General features: G+C 37.1%; 1 protein-coding gene across 1 annotated transcript in view; it reads left to right on the top strand.

Moving 5' to 3' along the window:
* LOC114026804 (cytochrome P450 2C23-like) overlaps positions 1–16727 on the top strand; it is a 33815-nt gene that overhangs the window by 3162 nt on the left and 13926 nt on the right. Inside the window, exons 2-4 of the mRNA XM_027840522.1 lie at positions 1354–1516; positions 13765–13914; positions 14258–14418. Coding sequence (XP_027696323.1) covers positions 1354–1516; positions 13765–13914; positions 14258–14418 — 474 coding nt within the window. The remainder of the gene's footprint in view (positions 1–1353; positions 1517–13764; positions 13915–14257; positions 14419–16727) is intronic.

Genomic DNA, 16727 nt, shown 5'->3' with positions numbered 1-16727 from the left:
CTTCTTCTTCTTCTTCTTCTTCTTCTTCTTCTTCTTCTTCTTCTTCTCCCCCTCCTCATCCTCCTCCTCTTCCCCCTCCTCCTCCTTCTCCTCCTTTTTTTACTTTTGAAATCACAGAAAATGTATGAAGCTGCTTGATTTTACTTGTGCATAAAATACTGTGCTCATTCAACTGATTTTACTGCAGTATAAGGTTCATATAAGCACTGTTTTGCCTTGGAATTTTGGGTTGAATTAACTAACATTTTCAAGTGTACAACAAAGTTAGGTCTTGGTAGCCCAGAGCAAGAGTCAGCAAACTTTTTACATGAAGGTCCAGATAGTAAATATTTTAGGCTTTGCAGGCCAAAAGGCAAAATCACAGACATTATATAGGTATTTATGTAACAAGCAAAACAATTCCACAAATTTTTGGTGAAATTCAAATTATAAAAATGCTAATTGAATACATTTTTTTTCTGATAACCCAGAAAAGGACATAGGAAACAGGGCAGTTTTGTTACTATCACATGAAATTGATAATACTGATCAACCCTACCCATTTGTATATAACAGAAGCTCATAGTTTCATATACTGTTTCCACATCTGTTTTTTTCATATTTGTCTCCCATGATCTGGACCTATCCTTTCAACCCCTACCTGCCCTAGCAGACTGGGTCTCCAGGACTTGGCTACCTCTTATTCCCACACATTCTAGCTGTAGTCCTGAGGAATTAGAGGGAGTTTTTCTAATACTAACAGCTCATGATCCCCTACTGGTCTGCTTGACCATGATTATTGATTAATATCAACAGTCAGCCAGACTTTATTTGCTTTTGGGAAAGGGTAGTATAAAAAGAATTCTCAATATGAAACATTTCCTTATGAATCTGTGGCAAGTTTTCTGATAACTATATAAATAGTTATCAGGGTGAAATGGGCTCAAGAATATACATCTGGCAAAGGGAAAACTCACATTCTTGAAAGGCCTTTTTATGAAGTCCTTAAGATTTTCTTCTCAAGTGTTGCACGGTTTTTCTGCTGGGCTCCTTGTAGAGCCTTGAAGCTGCCTTTCTTTATCATGTCATGTCCTTTAGTCATGAGGTAGACACTACCACCAGTTATTCCAATAAGGCTGCCAGGAAGCTTATAGGAAGTCCTAACATCTTTTATACCTTTAGAAGTTCAAGAGGACCTCTTCTAACCAAAAGATTGAGGGAAAGAAACTACAATCAGGCTTAGGGAAGACCATGGTTTTATCTTCTTCCCCCTCCTAACTCCAAGGAAATACTTCCCAAGGTGTTGGATGAAAGTCTTTCACCATTAAACTGCCACACTGAACCTTTTCCTATTTCTTGGCATTCTTTTCACAGATGGCTGAAAAATATGGCCCTATTTATACTCTTTATATTGGAACCCAGCATGTTGTGGTGCTACACGGATATAACATCGTAAAAGAAGCTCTAATTGATCAAGGAGATGGTTTTGCAGAGAGAGGAATTATACCCGTCTTTGAAGATGTAGTCAAAGGACAAGGTAAATTTAGTTTATTCAAAAGAGTCACTGAAAAGCAAAAAAGGCAAGGCAGAGTATACCCAGTAGAATGTACCCCACACTTACCCCCAGAGCATAACTACTGCTTTAATTTTAATTGTTCTATTCTCAGCACCTAGTACAAGACCTTCATGTGATAGGTAGCTGATACCTACCATGCTGTGTTGCATTTTCATTTGAATTGAATAAAATTAAACTTGATCAATGAATTAAGCCAAAAAACCCATGGCCAATAGAACTTCCAGGAACCAAGACGGTGGAGTAAGAAGTGAGCCACTCTGACCCTCCCTTATTGACATCAAAAAACCTAGAAAATATTACCCCAGGAAAAATTCTGGAACAGTGGAGCCAGCAGGAAGACTGAGTGCAGCAGTCTTTTAGCCCGGGAGGTTTGGGGTATCAATGGGAAAGGTGCCTCTTGCTCTGGTGGAAGGGGAGCAATACATGATGGGAGGTATCCCAGCAAGTCAGTGGCAAGCGCCGTCTCAGCAAACCAGCAGGAGATCCTGAGGCCCAGGATGGTGGAGCAAGTAAAAGCCAACACCAAGACAGTCCCACCTCTCTGCCTTGGCACCACCAAGGGAATTGGCAGACTCCTGCTGAGAGAACCACCACATGCACTGGCATGCAGGCATCCTCCAGCAGCCATACCTTCCCATCCTTCAGCATAACTGCAGGTGGGCAGGCATCCTCCAACAGCAGGACCTCCTCACACTTCAGCACAGCTCTGGGTGAGCAGGCATCATCCACTAGCCAGACACCCACTCCCACACTGTGAACTTCAGGGTACTACAGGGAAATGCAGAAAAACACCATCTGACCTCAGCATACACCAGCCACCACCACCATATCCAGCTCAGCACCAGGTAAGCTACCAGATCCCTATAGCCTCCAGTTGCCAGCACTTGAGGCCCCAGCACCCAAAGTCAGTGACCAGGTCCTTGGCCCCCAACATAAGAAGTTTGGAACAGTGCCACCTGTGCCCCAGAAGCAGAGATCAACTTTAAAAGCTATGAAAAAGACAAACACCATTAGCAAAAAGCAACATCAACAAAAAAAAATTCACCATAGAGAATTATTATGGTGACAGAGAAGTTCAAAACACAAATTCAGAAGAGGACAACATTGTCAATACATCCACATCTGAAACCTCAAAGAGGAATATAAACTGGTCTCAAACCCAAAAAGCCATCTTGGAAGAGCTCAAGAAGGATTTTTTAAAAATTTTTGGAGAAAGAAGGACAAAAATTGATTGTAAAAAACAATTTATTAAAAAAAATGCAATGGCTAAATGGAAAATAAGTACGTTGAAGATTAACAGCTCCTTAAAAAGTAGAATTGGCCAAATGGGAAAGGAGGTACAAAAACTAACTGAAGAAAACAATTCTTTAAAAATTAGAATTGGGCGAGTGGAAGCTAATGGCTCTAAAAGACATTAAGAATCAGTCAAATAAAATCAAAAAAATGAAAAAAATAGAAGAAAATATAAAATATGTCATTGGAACAACAACTGACCTGGAAAATAGACCCAGGAGAGATAATTTAAGAATGATTGGTCTACCTGAAAGCCATGATAAAAAAAAAAGGCACCTAAACAGCATTTTTCAAAAAATCATCAAGGGAGGGGTAGAACCAAGATGGTGGAGTAAAAGCAGTGACTTGCTTGAGCTCTCCCCCAAACCCCTCCAAATACTTATAAAAATGGCTCTAAACAAATTCTAGAGCAGCAGAACCCACAAAAAGACAGAGTGAAACAAATTTCTAGCCCAAGACAGCCTGGATGGTTGATTGGAAAGGTCTATTATGCTGGGCTACGAAAGGAACACAGTTCAGAGTGTGGGTGTGGAGGCAAAAACTAGGCCTCAGAGAACCTGGAGCAGACCTCAGAGGACTCAATCATGAGTAGCTGTGGTGGTTTCCAGACTTCTCAACCCACAAACACCAAAGACGACTTAGAAGGTCAGTAGGAAAACTCTATGACCTCGGTGAGAGAAAAGCTCTGTCCCAGCCTCAGTCCTGGCTGAGTTCCGGGGTGGCAGCGAGCTTCTGGTCCACATACTGAGGCAGAGCCAAGTGGCTGATCAGAGGTGGGTTGCAGAGATCTCTTTGCTGGTGCTGAGGCAGGAATCTCTTGCTTTGCCTGTGCTTGGATCTGGATCACAGTTCTGGGTGGTAGTCTTGGGGTGAGGAGGAACACTGGTGTGGTAGAGCTTGTAGTGGAGAGGAAATCTTTCTCACAGTTCCAAGGCAGAAAAGAGTACTTGTGGTCACTCATAGACCAGAAAATAGGCCAGTAAAGGAGTAAACACCTCACCCTGTATAGTACCACCTTGGAAGAACTGAAAATTTACAGGTCCCTAGAAGTATTTCTGAAAACAGTTGCACAAAACCCCTGAAGCTTGGGCCAGTACATTCTCCATGCTGGAAGCACACTCCTACCTTAACAAAGAGTTTGAAACTCAAGTAATTGGCTGGGATCATGAGAAAGCTGTGCAAAAAAAAGTCAGACCATAGAATTTTTCTTTGGCGACAAAGATCAAAACATACAGCCAGAAGAAGACAACAAAATCAAAGCTCATGTATCCAAAGCCTCCAAGAAAAATATGAATCACTCCCAGGCCATGGAAGACCTCAGAAAAAGATTTTGAGAAGCAAGTGAGAGAAGTAGAGGAAAAACTGGGAAGAGAAATTAGAGTGATGCAAGAAAATCATGGAAAACAAGTTAACAGCTTGCTAAAGGAGAACTAAAAAATACTAAGTAAAATAACACCTTAAAAATGGCCTAACCCAAATAGCAAAAGAGATCCAAAAAGCCAATAAGGAGAAGAATGACTTCAAAAGCAGAATTGGCCAAATGGAAAAGGAAGTCCAAAAGCTCAGTGAAGAAAATACTTCCTTAAAAATTAGAATGGAGGAATTGGAAGCTAATGACTTTATGAGAAATCAAGAAATTGTAAAACAAAACCAAAATAATGAAAAAATAGAAGACAATGTGAAATATTTTCATTGGAAAAATAACTGACCTGGAAAATATATGCAGGAGAGAGAATTTAAAAATTATTAGGCTATCTGAAAGCAATGATCAAAAAAAGAGCCTGAAGATCGGGGGTGAAACAAGGATATCCATTATCACCACTGTTGTTCAATATCATACTGGAAACGTTAGCTTTAGCAATAAGAGAAGAAAAAGAAATGGAAGATATTAGAATAGGCAAAGAAGAAACAAAGCTATCACTCTTTGCAGACGACATGATGATACACTTAGAGAATCCTAGCAAATCAAGTAAAAAACTACTTGAAATAATAAACAACTTTAGCAAAGTTGCAGGCTATAAAGTAAACCCACACAAATCATTGGCATTTTGATATATTACCAACAAAGCCCACCAGCAAGAGAAAGAAGGATAAATTCCATTTAAACTTACTATACATATTATAAAATATTTAGGAATCTATCTCCCGAAACAAACCCAGGAAATATATCAACACAATTACAAAACACTTTTCACACAAATAAAGTCAGATCTAAATAATTGGAAAAACATCAGTTGCTCATGGGTAGGCAGAGCTAATATAATAAAAATGACAATTCTACCTAAGCTAATTTACTTATTCAGTGTCATACCAAGCAAACTACCAAAAATTATTTTATAGAGATAGAAAAATTAATAACAAGATTCATTTGGAAGAAAAAAAGGTCCAGAATATCAAAGGAACTAATGAAAAGAAATGCAGGGGAAGGTGGCCTAGCCATTCCAAATCTTAAATTGTATTATAAAGCAGCAATCATCCAAACTGCTTGGTACTGGCTAAGAAATAGAGTCATGGATCAGTGGAATAGGTTAAGTATGCAAGACACAGTACTCAATGACTATAGTAATCTATTATTTGATAAACCCAAAGACCCCAAATTCAGGGATAAGAACTCACTCTGTGACAAAAACTGCTGGGAAAACTGGAAAAGAATATGGCAGAAACTAGGCATAGACCAAAATCTCACACCATATACCAAAATAAAGTCAAAATGGGCCCATGATTTAGATATAAAGGCTGATACTATAAGCAAACTAGGAGAGCAAGGAATAGTTCACCTATCAGATTTATGGAGAGCAAAAGAATTCATGACCAAACAGGAGAAAGAGAACATTACGAAAAGCAAAATGGATAACTTTGATTACATTAAATTGAAAAGGTTTTGCACAAACAAAGTCAATTCAACCAAGACTAGAAGGAAAGTAGAAAATTGGAAAATAATTTTTACAACCATCTCTGATAAGGGCCTCATTTTTAAAATATATAGAGAATTAAGTCAAATTTATAAGAATACAAGTCATTCCTACAGTTGATAAATGGTCAAAGGATGTGAACAGGCAGTTCTCAGATGAAGAAATTAAAGCCATCTATAGTCATATGAAAAAATGATCTAACTCACTATTGGTTAGAGAAATGCAAATCAAAACAGCTCTGAGGTACCACATCACACCTATCAGATTGGCCAATATGACAAAACAATAAAATGATAAATGTTGGAGAAGATGTGGGAAAACTGGAACACTAATGCATTGTTGGTGGAGTTACAAGATGATCCAACCATTTTGGAGAGCGATTTGGAACTTTACCCAAAGGGCTACAAAAATGTGCACACCCTTTGACCCAGCAATAGCACTTCTAGGCTTATATCCCAAAGAGATCATAGAAATAGAAAAAGGACCGACATGTACAAAAATATTTATAACAGCTCTTTTTGTGGTGGCTAAGAATTGGAAATTGAGAGGAAGCCCATAAATTGGGGAATGGCTAAACAAGTTGTGGTATGAATGTAATGGAATACTATTGTGCTATAAGAAATGATGAAAAGGCTGACTTCAGAAAAAACCTGGAAAGACTAATATGGTCTGATGCTGAGTGAAGTGAGCAGAACCAGGAGAATGTTGTACACAATAACAGCCACGTTGTGTGATGACTAGTATTGATACACTTAACCCTTCCCAGCAATACAAGAATCTAAGACATCTCAAAGGCCTCATGATGTAAAATGCTATCCACATCCAAAGAAAGACATATGGAGTTTGAATGCAGATTGAAACGAACTATTTGCTATTTCTCCTTCTGTTCAGTTTTGTTTCCTCTTTCTGGTGGTTCCTCCTATTGGTTCTAATTCTTTCTTACAATATCACTAATGTGAAAATATGTTTAATAGGAATGTATATGTCTAGCCTATATGGGATTGTGTGCCATCTTGGGGAGGGTGGTGGGGAGGGAGGGGGAGAAAAAATTAAAACTCAAAAGCTTATGGAAGAGATCTTTGATAATTCAAAATAAATTAATTTTAAAAAGTGCCTAGACATCATCTTTCAAGAAATTATCAAGGAAAACTTCCCTGATATTCTAGAACCAGAGGGCAAAATAGAAATTGAAAGAATCCACCGATCACCTTCTGAAAGAGATCCCCAAAAGAAAACTCCTAGGAATATTGTAGCCAAATTTCAGAGTTTCCAGGTCAAGGAGAAAATATTGTGAGCAGCCAGGAAGAAACATTTCAAGTATTGTGGAAACACAAACAGGATAACACAGGATTTCACAGCTTGTAAGGCACATGAAGGTTTGGAATATGATATTCTGGAGGTCAAAGGAGATAGGATTACAGCCAAGAATCACATACCCAGCAACACTGTGTATAATCCTTCGGGGGGGAAATGGTCATTCAGTGAAATAGAGGACTTTCAAGCATTCTTGATGAAAAGACCAGAGCTGAATAGAAAATTCAACTTTCAAACACAAGACTCAAGAGGAGCATGAAGAGGTAAACAGGAAAGAGAAATCATAAGGGACTTATTAAGGTTGAACTGTTTACATTCTTGCATGGAAAGGAGACCTTTGTCAATATTAGGGTAGTTGGAGGGAAAAAAATTATATGTAGATAGATAGATAAATAGATAGATAGATAGATAGATAGACAGACAGACAGATAGATAGATAGATACAGAGGGCATAGGGTGAGTTGAAAATGAAGGGGTGATATCTAGAGAATAAAATTAAGGGTTGAAAGAGGATTATACTGGGATAAGAAGAAAGAGAGAGGTTGAATGGGGTAAATTATCTCACATAAAACAGACAGGAAAAGGCTTTTACAGTGGAGGGGAAAGGGGGGAAGGTGAGAAGGAATGAGTGAATCTTATTCTCATTGGATTTGGCTTAAGAAGGGAATACCATACACACACAATTGGGTGTGGAAATCTAACTTACCCTACAGGAAAATAGGGGGGAAGTGGATAAGAGAGCAGGGAGATGATAGAGTGGAGGGCAGATTGGGTGAGGGGGTAATCAGAAGCAAACACTTCTGAGAAGGGACGGGGTCAAAAGAGAGAATAGAATAAACAGTGGGTGGGATAGGATGAAGGGAAATATAGTTAGCTTTTCACAACATGACTATTATGGAAGTGATTTGCATGGCTACACATGTATGACCTGTATTGATTTGTTTGCCTTCTCAATTAGAGTGGGTGGGAAGGGAGGAAGGGAGAAAATTTGGAACCCAAAGTTTTAAAAACAAATGTTAAAAATTGTTTTCACATGCAACTGGGAAATAAGATATATAGGCAATTGGGTATAGAAATCTATCTTCCCTACAGGAAAATAGAAGGGGAAGGGGATAAGAGAAGTAGGGGGATGGAAGGGAGGGCAGATTAGGGGAAGGGGTACTCAGAATGCATGAAGTCCTGGGGTGGAGGGAAAGATGAGATGGGGAGAAAATTTGGAACTCAAAATCTTGTGGAAGTGTGTGTTGAAAACTAAATAAATTGATTAATTTAAAAAAAAGAAAAAAAAGAGATACAAAGAGAAAAAAGAAATAAATCATCAAGGAAAACTGCCCTGAGGTCCTAGAACCAGAGGGTAAATTAGTCATAGAAAGAATCCACCTATCACCTCCTGCAAGAAATCCTAAATTGAAAATGCTTAGGAATATTGTAGCCAAATTCCAGAATTATCAGGTGAAAGAGAAAATACTGCAAGCAGTCAGAAAAAACAATCAAACAAACAAACAACAATTTAAATATCATGGAACCACAGTCAGGATTACACAGTACCTTGCATCTTCTACATTAAAAGATCAGAGGTCTTAGAATATGATATTCTGTAAAGCAAAGGAGCTTGGATTACAACCAAGGATCAACTATCAAGCAAAATTGAGCATAATTTTTCAGACAAGGAGAGGGGCATTCAATGAAGTAAGGGACTTCCAAACCTTCCTGATGAAAATACCAGAGCTCAACAGAAAACTTGAACCTCAAATACAAGATTCAAGAGAGGAATAAAAAGTTAAACAGGAAAGAAAAAAAAATGTTATTCAAAATAGCAACTGTTTACATCACTACATGGTTAGATGATGCTTGTAACTCTTGAGAACTGTATCTCTATTATGACATTTAAAAGGGGTATAGATAGACAGATGGCATGGAATAAGTTGACTTTAATGGGATGATAAAAAAATCTAATTAAGTGGTGAAGAGGTATTGTACTGGGAGAAGAGGAAAGGAGGAGACAGAAAAGGGTAAATTACATCACATGAAAACACACAAACACCTAATGCAGTAGAGGAAAAGAAAGGAGGGAGATGAGCTTTGTTTGAACCTTACTCTCATTGGATTTCGATCAAAAGGGGAATAACATACTCAGTTAGGAATAGAAATCTAACTTACCCTATAGAAAGTTGGAGGGGAAAGGGGAAAGAAGAGGGAGGGATTGGATAGAAAGGAGGGAAGAAGTAGTAGAGGAAAAGGGAAAGAAAAGTGAGGAGGCTAATGGAAGGTTGGGCAAATTAAAGGAGGTGGTGGTCAAAAGCAAAACTTTAGTGAGGAGGGAAAGGGAGAAAGGAGAGAGAAAAGCATAAATGGAGGTGGAGAATGGGATGGAGAGAAAGACACAAAAGTAATCATTTCTGTGAATGGGAATGGGATGAGTTCTCCCATAAAATGGAATGGATAACAGAATGGTTTAAAAACCACAACCTACAATATATTGTTTACAAGAAACACATTTGAAGGAGATGGATACACGCAGAGTAAAGATAAAAGAGGAGCAGAATATATTATGCTACATCTGAAGTAAAAAAAAAAAAGCAGGTGTATAAATCCTGATCTCAGACAGAGCAAAACAAAAATAGATCTAATTAAAAGAGATAAAGAAGGAAAGTGCATCCTGCTTAAAGGTACCATAGACAATGGAGTAATATTATTACTAAACATGTATGCACCAAGTGGTATAGCATCCAAATTCTTAGAGGAAGATAGTGAGTTACAGGGAGAAATAGAGAGCAAAATTATACTAGTGAGGTACCTCAACCTCCACCTCACAGGACTAGATACATCTAACCAGAAAATAAGCAAGAAAGAAATTAAGTATGTGAACAGAATTTTAGAAAAGTTAGATATAGTAGACCTCTGTAGAAAACCAAATGGGGATAGAAAAGAATATACCTTTTTCGACACAGTACCTGGCACCTACACAAAAAATTGACCGTGTATTAGGGCATGAAACCTCACAATCCAATGCAGAAAGACAGAGATATTAAATACATCCTTTTCAGATCATGATGCAAAAAAAAATTAGAAAGTAATAAAGGGCCATGGAAAGATAGACTAAAATTGATTTGGAAACTAAATAATCTTATCCTAACAAATGAGTGGATCAACAACAAATAAAAGAACAATCAATAACTTCATCCAAGAGAATGACAATAATGAGACAACATACCAAAACTTACGGGAAGCAGCAAAAGTGGTTCTTAGGGGAAGTTTTATATCTCTCAATGCTTACATGAATAAAATAAAGAAAGAAGAGATCAATGAATTGAGCACGCAACTAAAAAAGCTAGAAAAAGAACAAATTAAAAATCTCCAATTAAATACCAAATTAGAAATTCTGAAAACAAGAAGAGAGATTAATAAAATTGAAATTAAGAAAAGTGTTGAACTATTAAATAAAACTAAGAACTGGTTTTATGAAAAAATAAACAATAAAATAGACAAACCTTTGGTTAATTTGATTTTTAAAAAAAGAAAGAAAAAAACAAAATTGCCAGTATCCAAAATGAAAAAGGTGAATCCACCACCAATGAAGAGGAAATTCAAACAATAATTAGGGGCTATTTTGCCCAGCTGTATGACAACAAATCTGACAGTCTTAGTAAAATGGATGAATATTTACAAAAATATAAATTAACCAGATTAATGGAAGAGGAAATAAAATACTTAAATAACTGCATTTCAGAAAAAGAAATTGAATAAGCCACCAATGAACCCTGTAAGAAAAAAATCTCCAGGGCCAGCTGGATTTACAAGTGAATTATATCAAACATCTAAAGAACAATGAATTCCAATGATACATGAACTATTTGGGAAAATAGGCAAAGAAGGAGCCCTACCTTTTTTTAATGATGCAAATGTGGTACTGATACCTAAACCAGGAAGAGCCAAAGCAGAGAAAGAAAATTACAGACCAATTTCCTTAATGAATATAGATTTAAAATTTTTAAATATAATATTAGCAAAAGGATTACAGCAACTTATCACAAAGATAATACACTATGACCAGGTGGAATTTATACAAGGAATGCAGGGATGGTTCAATATTAGGAAAACTATCAGCATAACTGACCACGTCAACAACAAAACTAACAGAAATCATGTGATTATCTCAATAGATGCAGAAAAAGCTTTTGACAAAATACAATACCCATTTTTGTTAAAAAAAAACACTAGAGAGCATAGGAATAATGGAATCTTCCTCAAAATGGTAAGTACCGTCTATCTAAAACTATCAGTAAGCATCATATGTAATATGGATAAGATAGAAGCATTTCCAATTAGATCAGGGGTGAAACAAGGATATTCATTATCACCACCCTTATTCAATATTGTACTACAAATGTTAGCTTTAGCAATAAGAGAAGAAAAAGAAATTGAAGGAATTAGAATAGGCAAAGAAGAAACAAAGGTATCACTCTTTGCAGATGATACAATGGTATACTTAGAGAATCCTAGAGAATCAATTAAAACACTACTTGAAATAATTAACAACCTTAGCAAAGTTGCAGGATATAAAATAAACCCACATAAATCATTGGCATTTCTATATATTACTAACAAAGCCCAACAGCAAGAGATAGGAAGGAAAATTCGATTGAAAGTTGCTGTAGACATTATAAAATATTTGGGAGTCTATCTGCCGAGACAAACCCAGAAACTATATCAACACAATTACAAAACAGAAGTAAAGTTACATCTAACTAACTGGAAAAAGATCAGTTGCTCATGAGTAGGCCAAGCTAATATAATAAAAAAATGACAATTCTACCTAAATTAATTTACTTTTTCATTGCCATGCCAATCAAACTACCAAAAATTTATTTTATAGAGCTAGAAAAAATAATAGTAAAATTGATCTGGAAAAACAAAAGGTTTAGAATATCAAGGGAATTAATGAAAAGAAATGCAAGGGAAGGTGGCTTAGCTGTGCCAGATCTTAAATTGTATTATAAAGAAGCAGTTATCAAAACTACTTGGCACTGGCTAAGAAACAGAGTAGTGGATCAGTGGAACAGCTTATGTACACAAGCCACAGTAGTCAATGGCTACAGTAATATACTCTATGATAAACCCAAAGTTCCCAGCTTCTAGGACAAGAACTCATTATTTGACAAAAACTACTGAGAAAACTAGAAAATAGTATGGCCAAAACTAAGCATACACCAACATCTTACACTGTATACCAACATTAAGTCAAAATGGGTACATGATTTAGACATACAGCCTAATACAATAAGCAAACTAAGAGAGCAAGGAATAGTTTACTTCTCAGATTTATGGAAAATGGAAGAATTTATGACCCAACAAGAAATAGAGAACGTTATAAAATGCAAAATAGATACATTACATTACAATTAAATTGATTACATTAAATTGAAAAGTTTTTGCACAAACAAAGCCAAAGCAGACAAGATTAGGAGGGAAGCAGAAAGCTGGGAAACAATTTTTACAACCAACGTCTCTGATAAAGGCCTCATTTCTAAAATAAATAGAGAACTGAGTCAAATTGTAAGGACACAAGTCATTCCACAATTGATAAATGGTCAAAGTGTAAACAGGCAGTTTCAGATGAAGAAATTAAAGTTATCTATAGTCATATGAAAAAATGCTCTAAATCACTATTGATTAGAGGAATGCAAATCTAAATGACTCTGAGGTACCATATCACACCTATACGATTGCCTAACACGACAAAACAAGAAAATAATAAATGTTGGAGAAGATGTGGAAAAATTATAACACTACTGCATTTTTGGTGGAGTTGTGAACTGATCAAACCATTCTGGCGAGGAATTTGGAACTATGGTCAAAGGGCTATAAAACTGTGCATACCCTCCTTTGACCCAGCAATACCACTTCTAAGTCTGTATCCCAAAGATATCATTAAAATGGGAAAAGGACCTACATGTACAAAACTATTTATAGCTGTTCTTATTGTGGTGGCCAAGAATTGGAAATTAAGGCTATGCCCATTAATTGGGGAATGACTGAACAAGTTATGGTACATGAATGTAATGGAATACTATTATTCCATAAGAAATGATGAGCAGGCAGACTTCAGAAAAATCTGGAAAGACTTACATGAACTGATGCTGAGTGAAGTGCGCAGAACCAGGAGAACATTGTAAAGAGTAACAGCAACATTCTGTGATGATCAACTTTAATAGACATGGCTCTTCTCAGCAATATAATGATCTAAGACATTTTCAAAAGACTCATGATGGGAATTGCTATGTACATCCAAAGAAATATGTAATCTGAATGAAGATCAAAGCATACTATTTGCTCCTTTTTTTTGTTGCTGTTTCTTCTTTCTTGTGGTCCCTCTCATTAGTTCTAACTCTTCTTTACAATATAACTTACAATATAACAATATAATATAATGTGAAAATATGTTTAATATGAATGTATATGTAGAGCCTATATCAGATTGTACACAGTCTTGGGGTGGGGTGAGGGAAGAGAGGGTGAGAAAATTTGGAACTCAAAATCTTATGGAAGTGAATGCTGAAAACTAAAAATTAATTAATTAATTGAAAAAAGAAGGAAATAAAAAAAAAAAATCCCATGGCCACCATGCTCACTGTACCCTCTACCACCTCTAGTGTTAGAATAACTAATATCCTATTCTTTTTTGTCTAGGAGTTGTTTTCAGTCATGGAGAGAGGTGGAAACAAATCCGAAGATTTTCCCTCATGACCCTAAGGAACTTTGGGATGGGGAAGAGAAGCATTGAAGAGAGAGTTCAAGAAGAAGCCCAATGCCTGGTGGAGGAGCTCAGGAAAACAAAGGGTTGGTTTTCAGTTCTTTCCTCTTGGGCACGTGGGGTCCAACTACTCACCTATACCCTGCCCTAAATACTACTTGCTTTGGGAGTCTTTCTAAAAGTCTCTGCCTTGGTACGCTCTGCTGGGCCAGAAAATTCCCTTTTCTCTTCTTCTACCCAGGTATTCTAAACTTTTCTAGTTTCCTTATAAAGGGTAAAGCAAATTGTCCAGGAGAACAACATTCATTAGCCTTAGAGGAATTAAACACCATATCCAGGTATTGGCAGAATAGATGTCCAGTTCCTACAAGATTGGAAACATTTCTGTTGAAGCAGTTTTTCTCCTTTGGTAACTTTTCCCTCCATTAGGTCAACCCATTGATCCCACCTTCATCCTTGGCTGTACCCCCTGCAATGTGATCTGCTCTATCCTCTTCCATGATCGATTCAAGTACAATGATGAGAAATTTCTAAATCTGATGACCTTGTTAAATGAAAACTTTCAGCTGCTTAGCTCACCATGGGCACAGGTAAGGCCAGAGCTGTCTTCTTATTCTGTGGATATTTACTGAGTTTCAGCAACAAGATCAGTGTACCATAGGTTCTTATCTCTTTGCAAGGTCCCAAACACATGAGTACACACACATGCACATATTATGCACTCAACGATCATAATATCATGCAATATCTTTGACTCTCAAATTGGATCCAGGTAGATATTCTGTTTCCAGTAGGCCTCTGAGCTAGTTCTAGGTCATACAAATATTTAAGTTATTGGGAGAAAAGTCTGATTAGTCTCTGGGATATCCCAAGTAGGACAGTGTTCATAGATGTGGCCAAGTAAAATAGTTACCAGCAAAGAGCTTGCCCAGGCCATTCTGGAGGGATTAGAGAGGAAAGCTGGCCAAAGCTAAGTCAGCAAGCCACTTAGGCCAATAGCCTAAGGAGGGCTATTGGGAGGGCTATAGCCTAACCTCTACAATGGGTGGACATGGAGGATCAAAGCCTTCATTCACTGAAGCCTGAATTAAGGATCCTCATCCAGCCAAAAACAAGCTTTCTTTTTTCCCCCCATGTTTTGTTTCACTAACAGTGAGGGATATATACTCTAGCAAAATCCTTCTCACATAGAATATAAGATTTTTCAAGATGAGGACTCCTTCATTGCTGTCTGTATCGTCATAGCCTAGCACAGAACTTGGTTCATAGGGAGTACTGAATAAATGCTTGCTGGATTTTATTGACTTAATGTTAATTGAATTGAATTGATTGTGTGTCTCTGTGTGACTTATCTTCTTTTTTTAATGCTGGCTTTTCCAAGGTAAGTAGATTTTCCTTAATTCACATATCAGTTTCTTTTGAACAAGGACATAATATTCTGCCTCCTGGTCCTCTCAGTGAGTAGCACAGCACTGGACAAATTAGTTTTGAAATATTTATCAATTTAGGCTTAGATTTGTGAAGACTTATGAAACTCTTGGGATTTGTTCAGAGTAGCTCAATACTCCTAAGTGCCCAGGAAGGCTGTTCCTTTGACTGCTCCTTTGATTGAGTGATCACAAAATCATAAAATTTAGGGAATGAAAGGAATTTAATGAATAGAGGCATAGACCTGGAGTGAGGAATAATGAATCTGAAACCTCCCTCAGACACTTAATAGTTGTATGGTCCTTGGAAAGTCACTTCACTTCTTTCATCCTGGGTTTCCTTATCTGTAAAATGAGAATAATAAAATACTTACCTACCAAAGTTGTTGTGAGATTCAAATGAGTTAATATATGTACAGCACTTTGGTCACATACACAGTTCTACATAAATGATATCTACTGTTGCTGTTATTGTTATTATTATTACTTCAGAGAGAAGGAAACTGAGGTACAGAGAAGTGACATGATTTACCTGAGGTGATCCAATATGTCACAAGGCATGCACGCTGATCCATCTCTTCCGACTCCAAATCCAATGGCCTTTCCACTTAATCATTCTCTGCTGAAGAACAGAAAACCTCATATTCACAAAACAGATGTGAACTAATACAGTAAGAAACATGAATCTTTAACGTCTCTAAGTCCCTTTGCTGATATTGGTCAGCCCAAGCCTCCTCACTCTTGGCAAGAATAGTGAATGATGATCAATTTGTTAAGTGATGGCTTTAGTTTCCATCTTCAATTTTGTAGAAGTCAGAGAGGAGCCTGCTCTTCCCTCAACCCTCCCCTTTGCTTTTTACCTGATAAAGATCAATGCCAACCAGAGGCTGAAAATGCCTTGGCTTGGGGCCACAGAGATATGCAAACTAGACTTACTCGAGAGATAGAAAATTGTATCTTGTTTGTCTGGCATTCTAGACCCACAAATCTGGCATCACCTCAACTCTTCAGTTTGATCCACGTACTACTTTTCTTCATATGTTTTATGACTAAGCCACACTGCACCTTTCTCTGTCTCACAGTCAACCTGTGTGCTTCTTTGACATTGTTGCTTTGTTTCTCCTATCCCCTATTCTTTGAGTGTCCTTCAGGTCCCCTCTTTATCTGTTGATTTTCTACCCACCCATTAAAGTCCAATTCAAATGTTGCCTGCTTCATGAAACATACCTTGGTCCTTGTGATCAGCAATGATCTTATGCTCTAGGATCTCACATGGAATTTCATATACATCTTTCTGATGCACCAATAATGTATTACTTATTCAAGAGTTATCTATGTGTATTAATCTTATTCCCTTCTCAAAAATGAACTTCATGTGAACAGGGATTATATCTTTTATAAACTGTGTGTCTCTCTGAAAACCTAATATTCTGCTCTACATTGATTAAGTGCTTTATAAGTAGTTTTTGAAT

This window comes from Vombatus ursinus, unplaced genomic scaffold, assembly GCF_900497805.2.
Source record: "Vombatus ursinus unplaced genomic scaffold, bare-nosed wombat genome assembly UNPS02014847.1, whole genome shotgun sequence".
In the NCBI taxonomy this organism is placed as follows: Eukaryota; Metazoa; Chordata; class Mammalia; order Diprotodontia; family Vombatidae; genus Vombatus; species Vombatus ursinus.
Note: the sequence above shows the minus strand (reverse complement) of the source record. Positions and strands in the feature narration are given on the sequence as shown.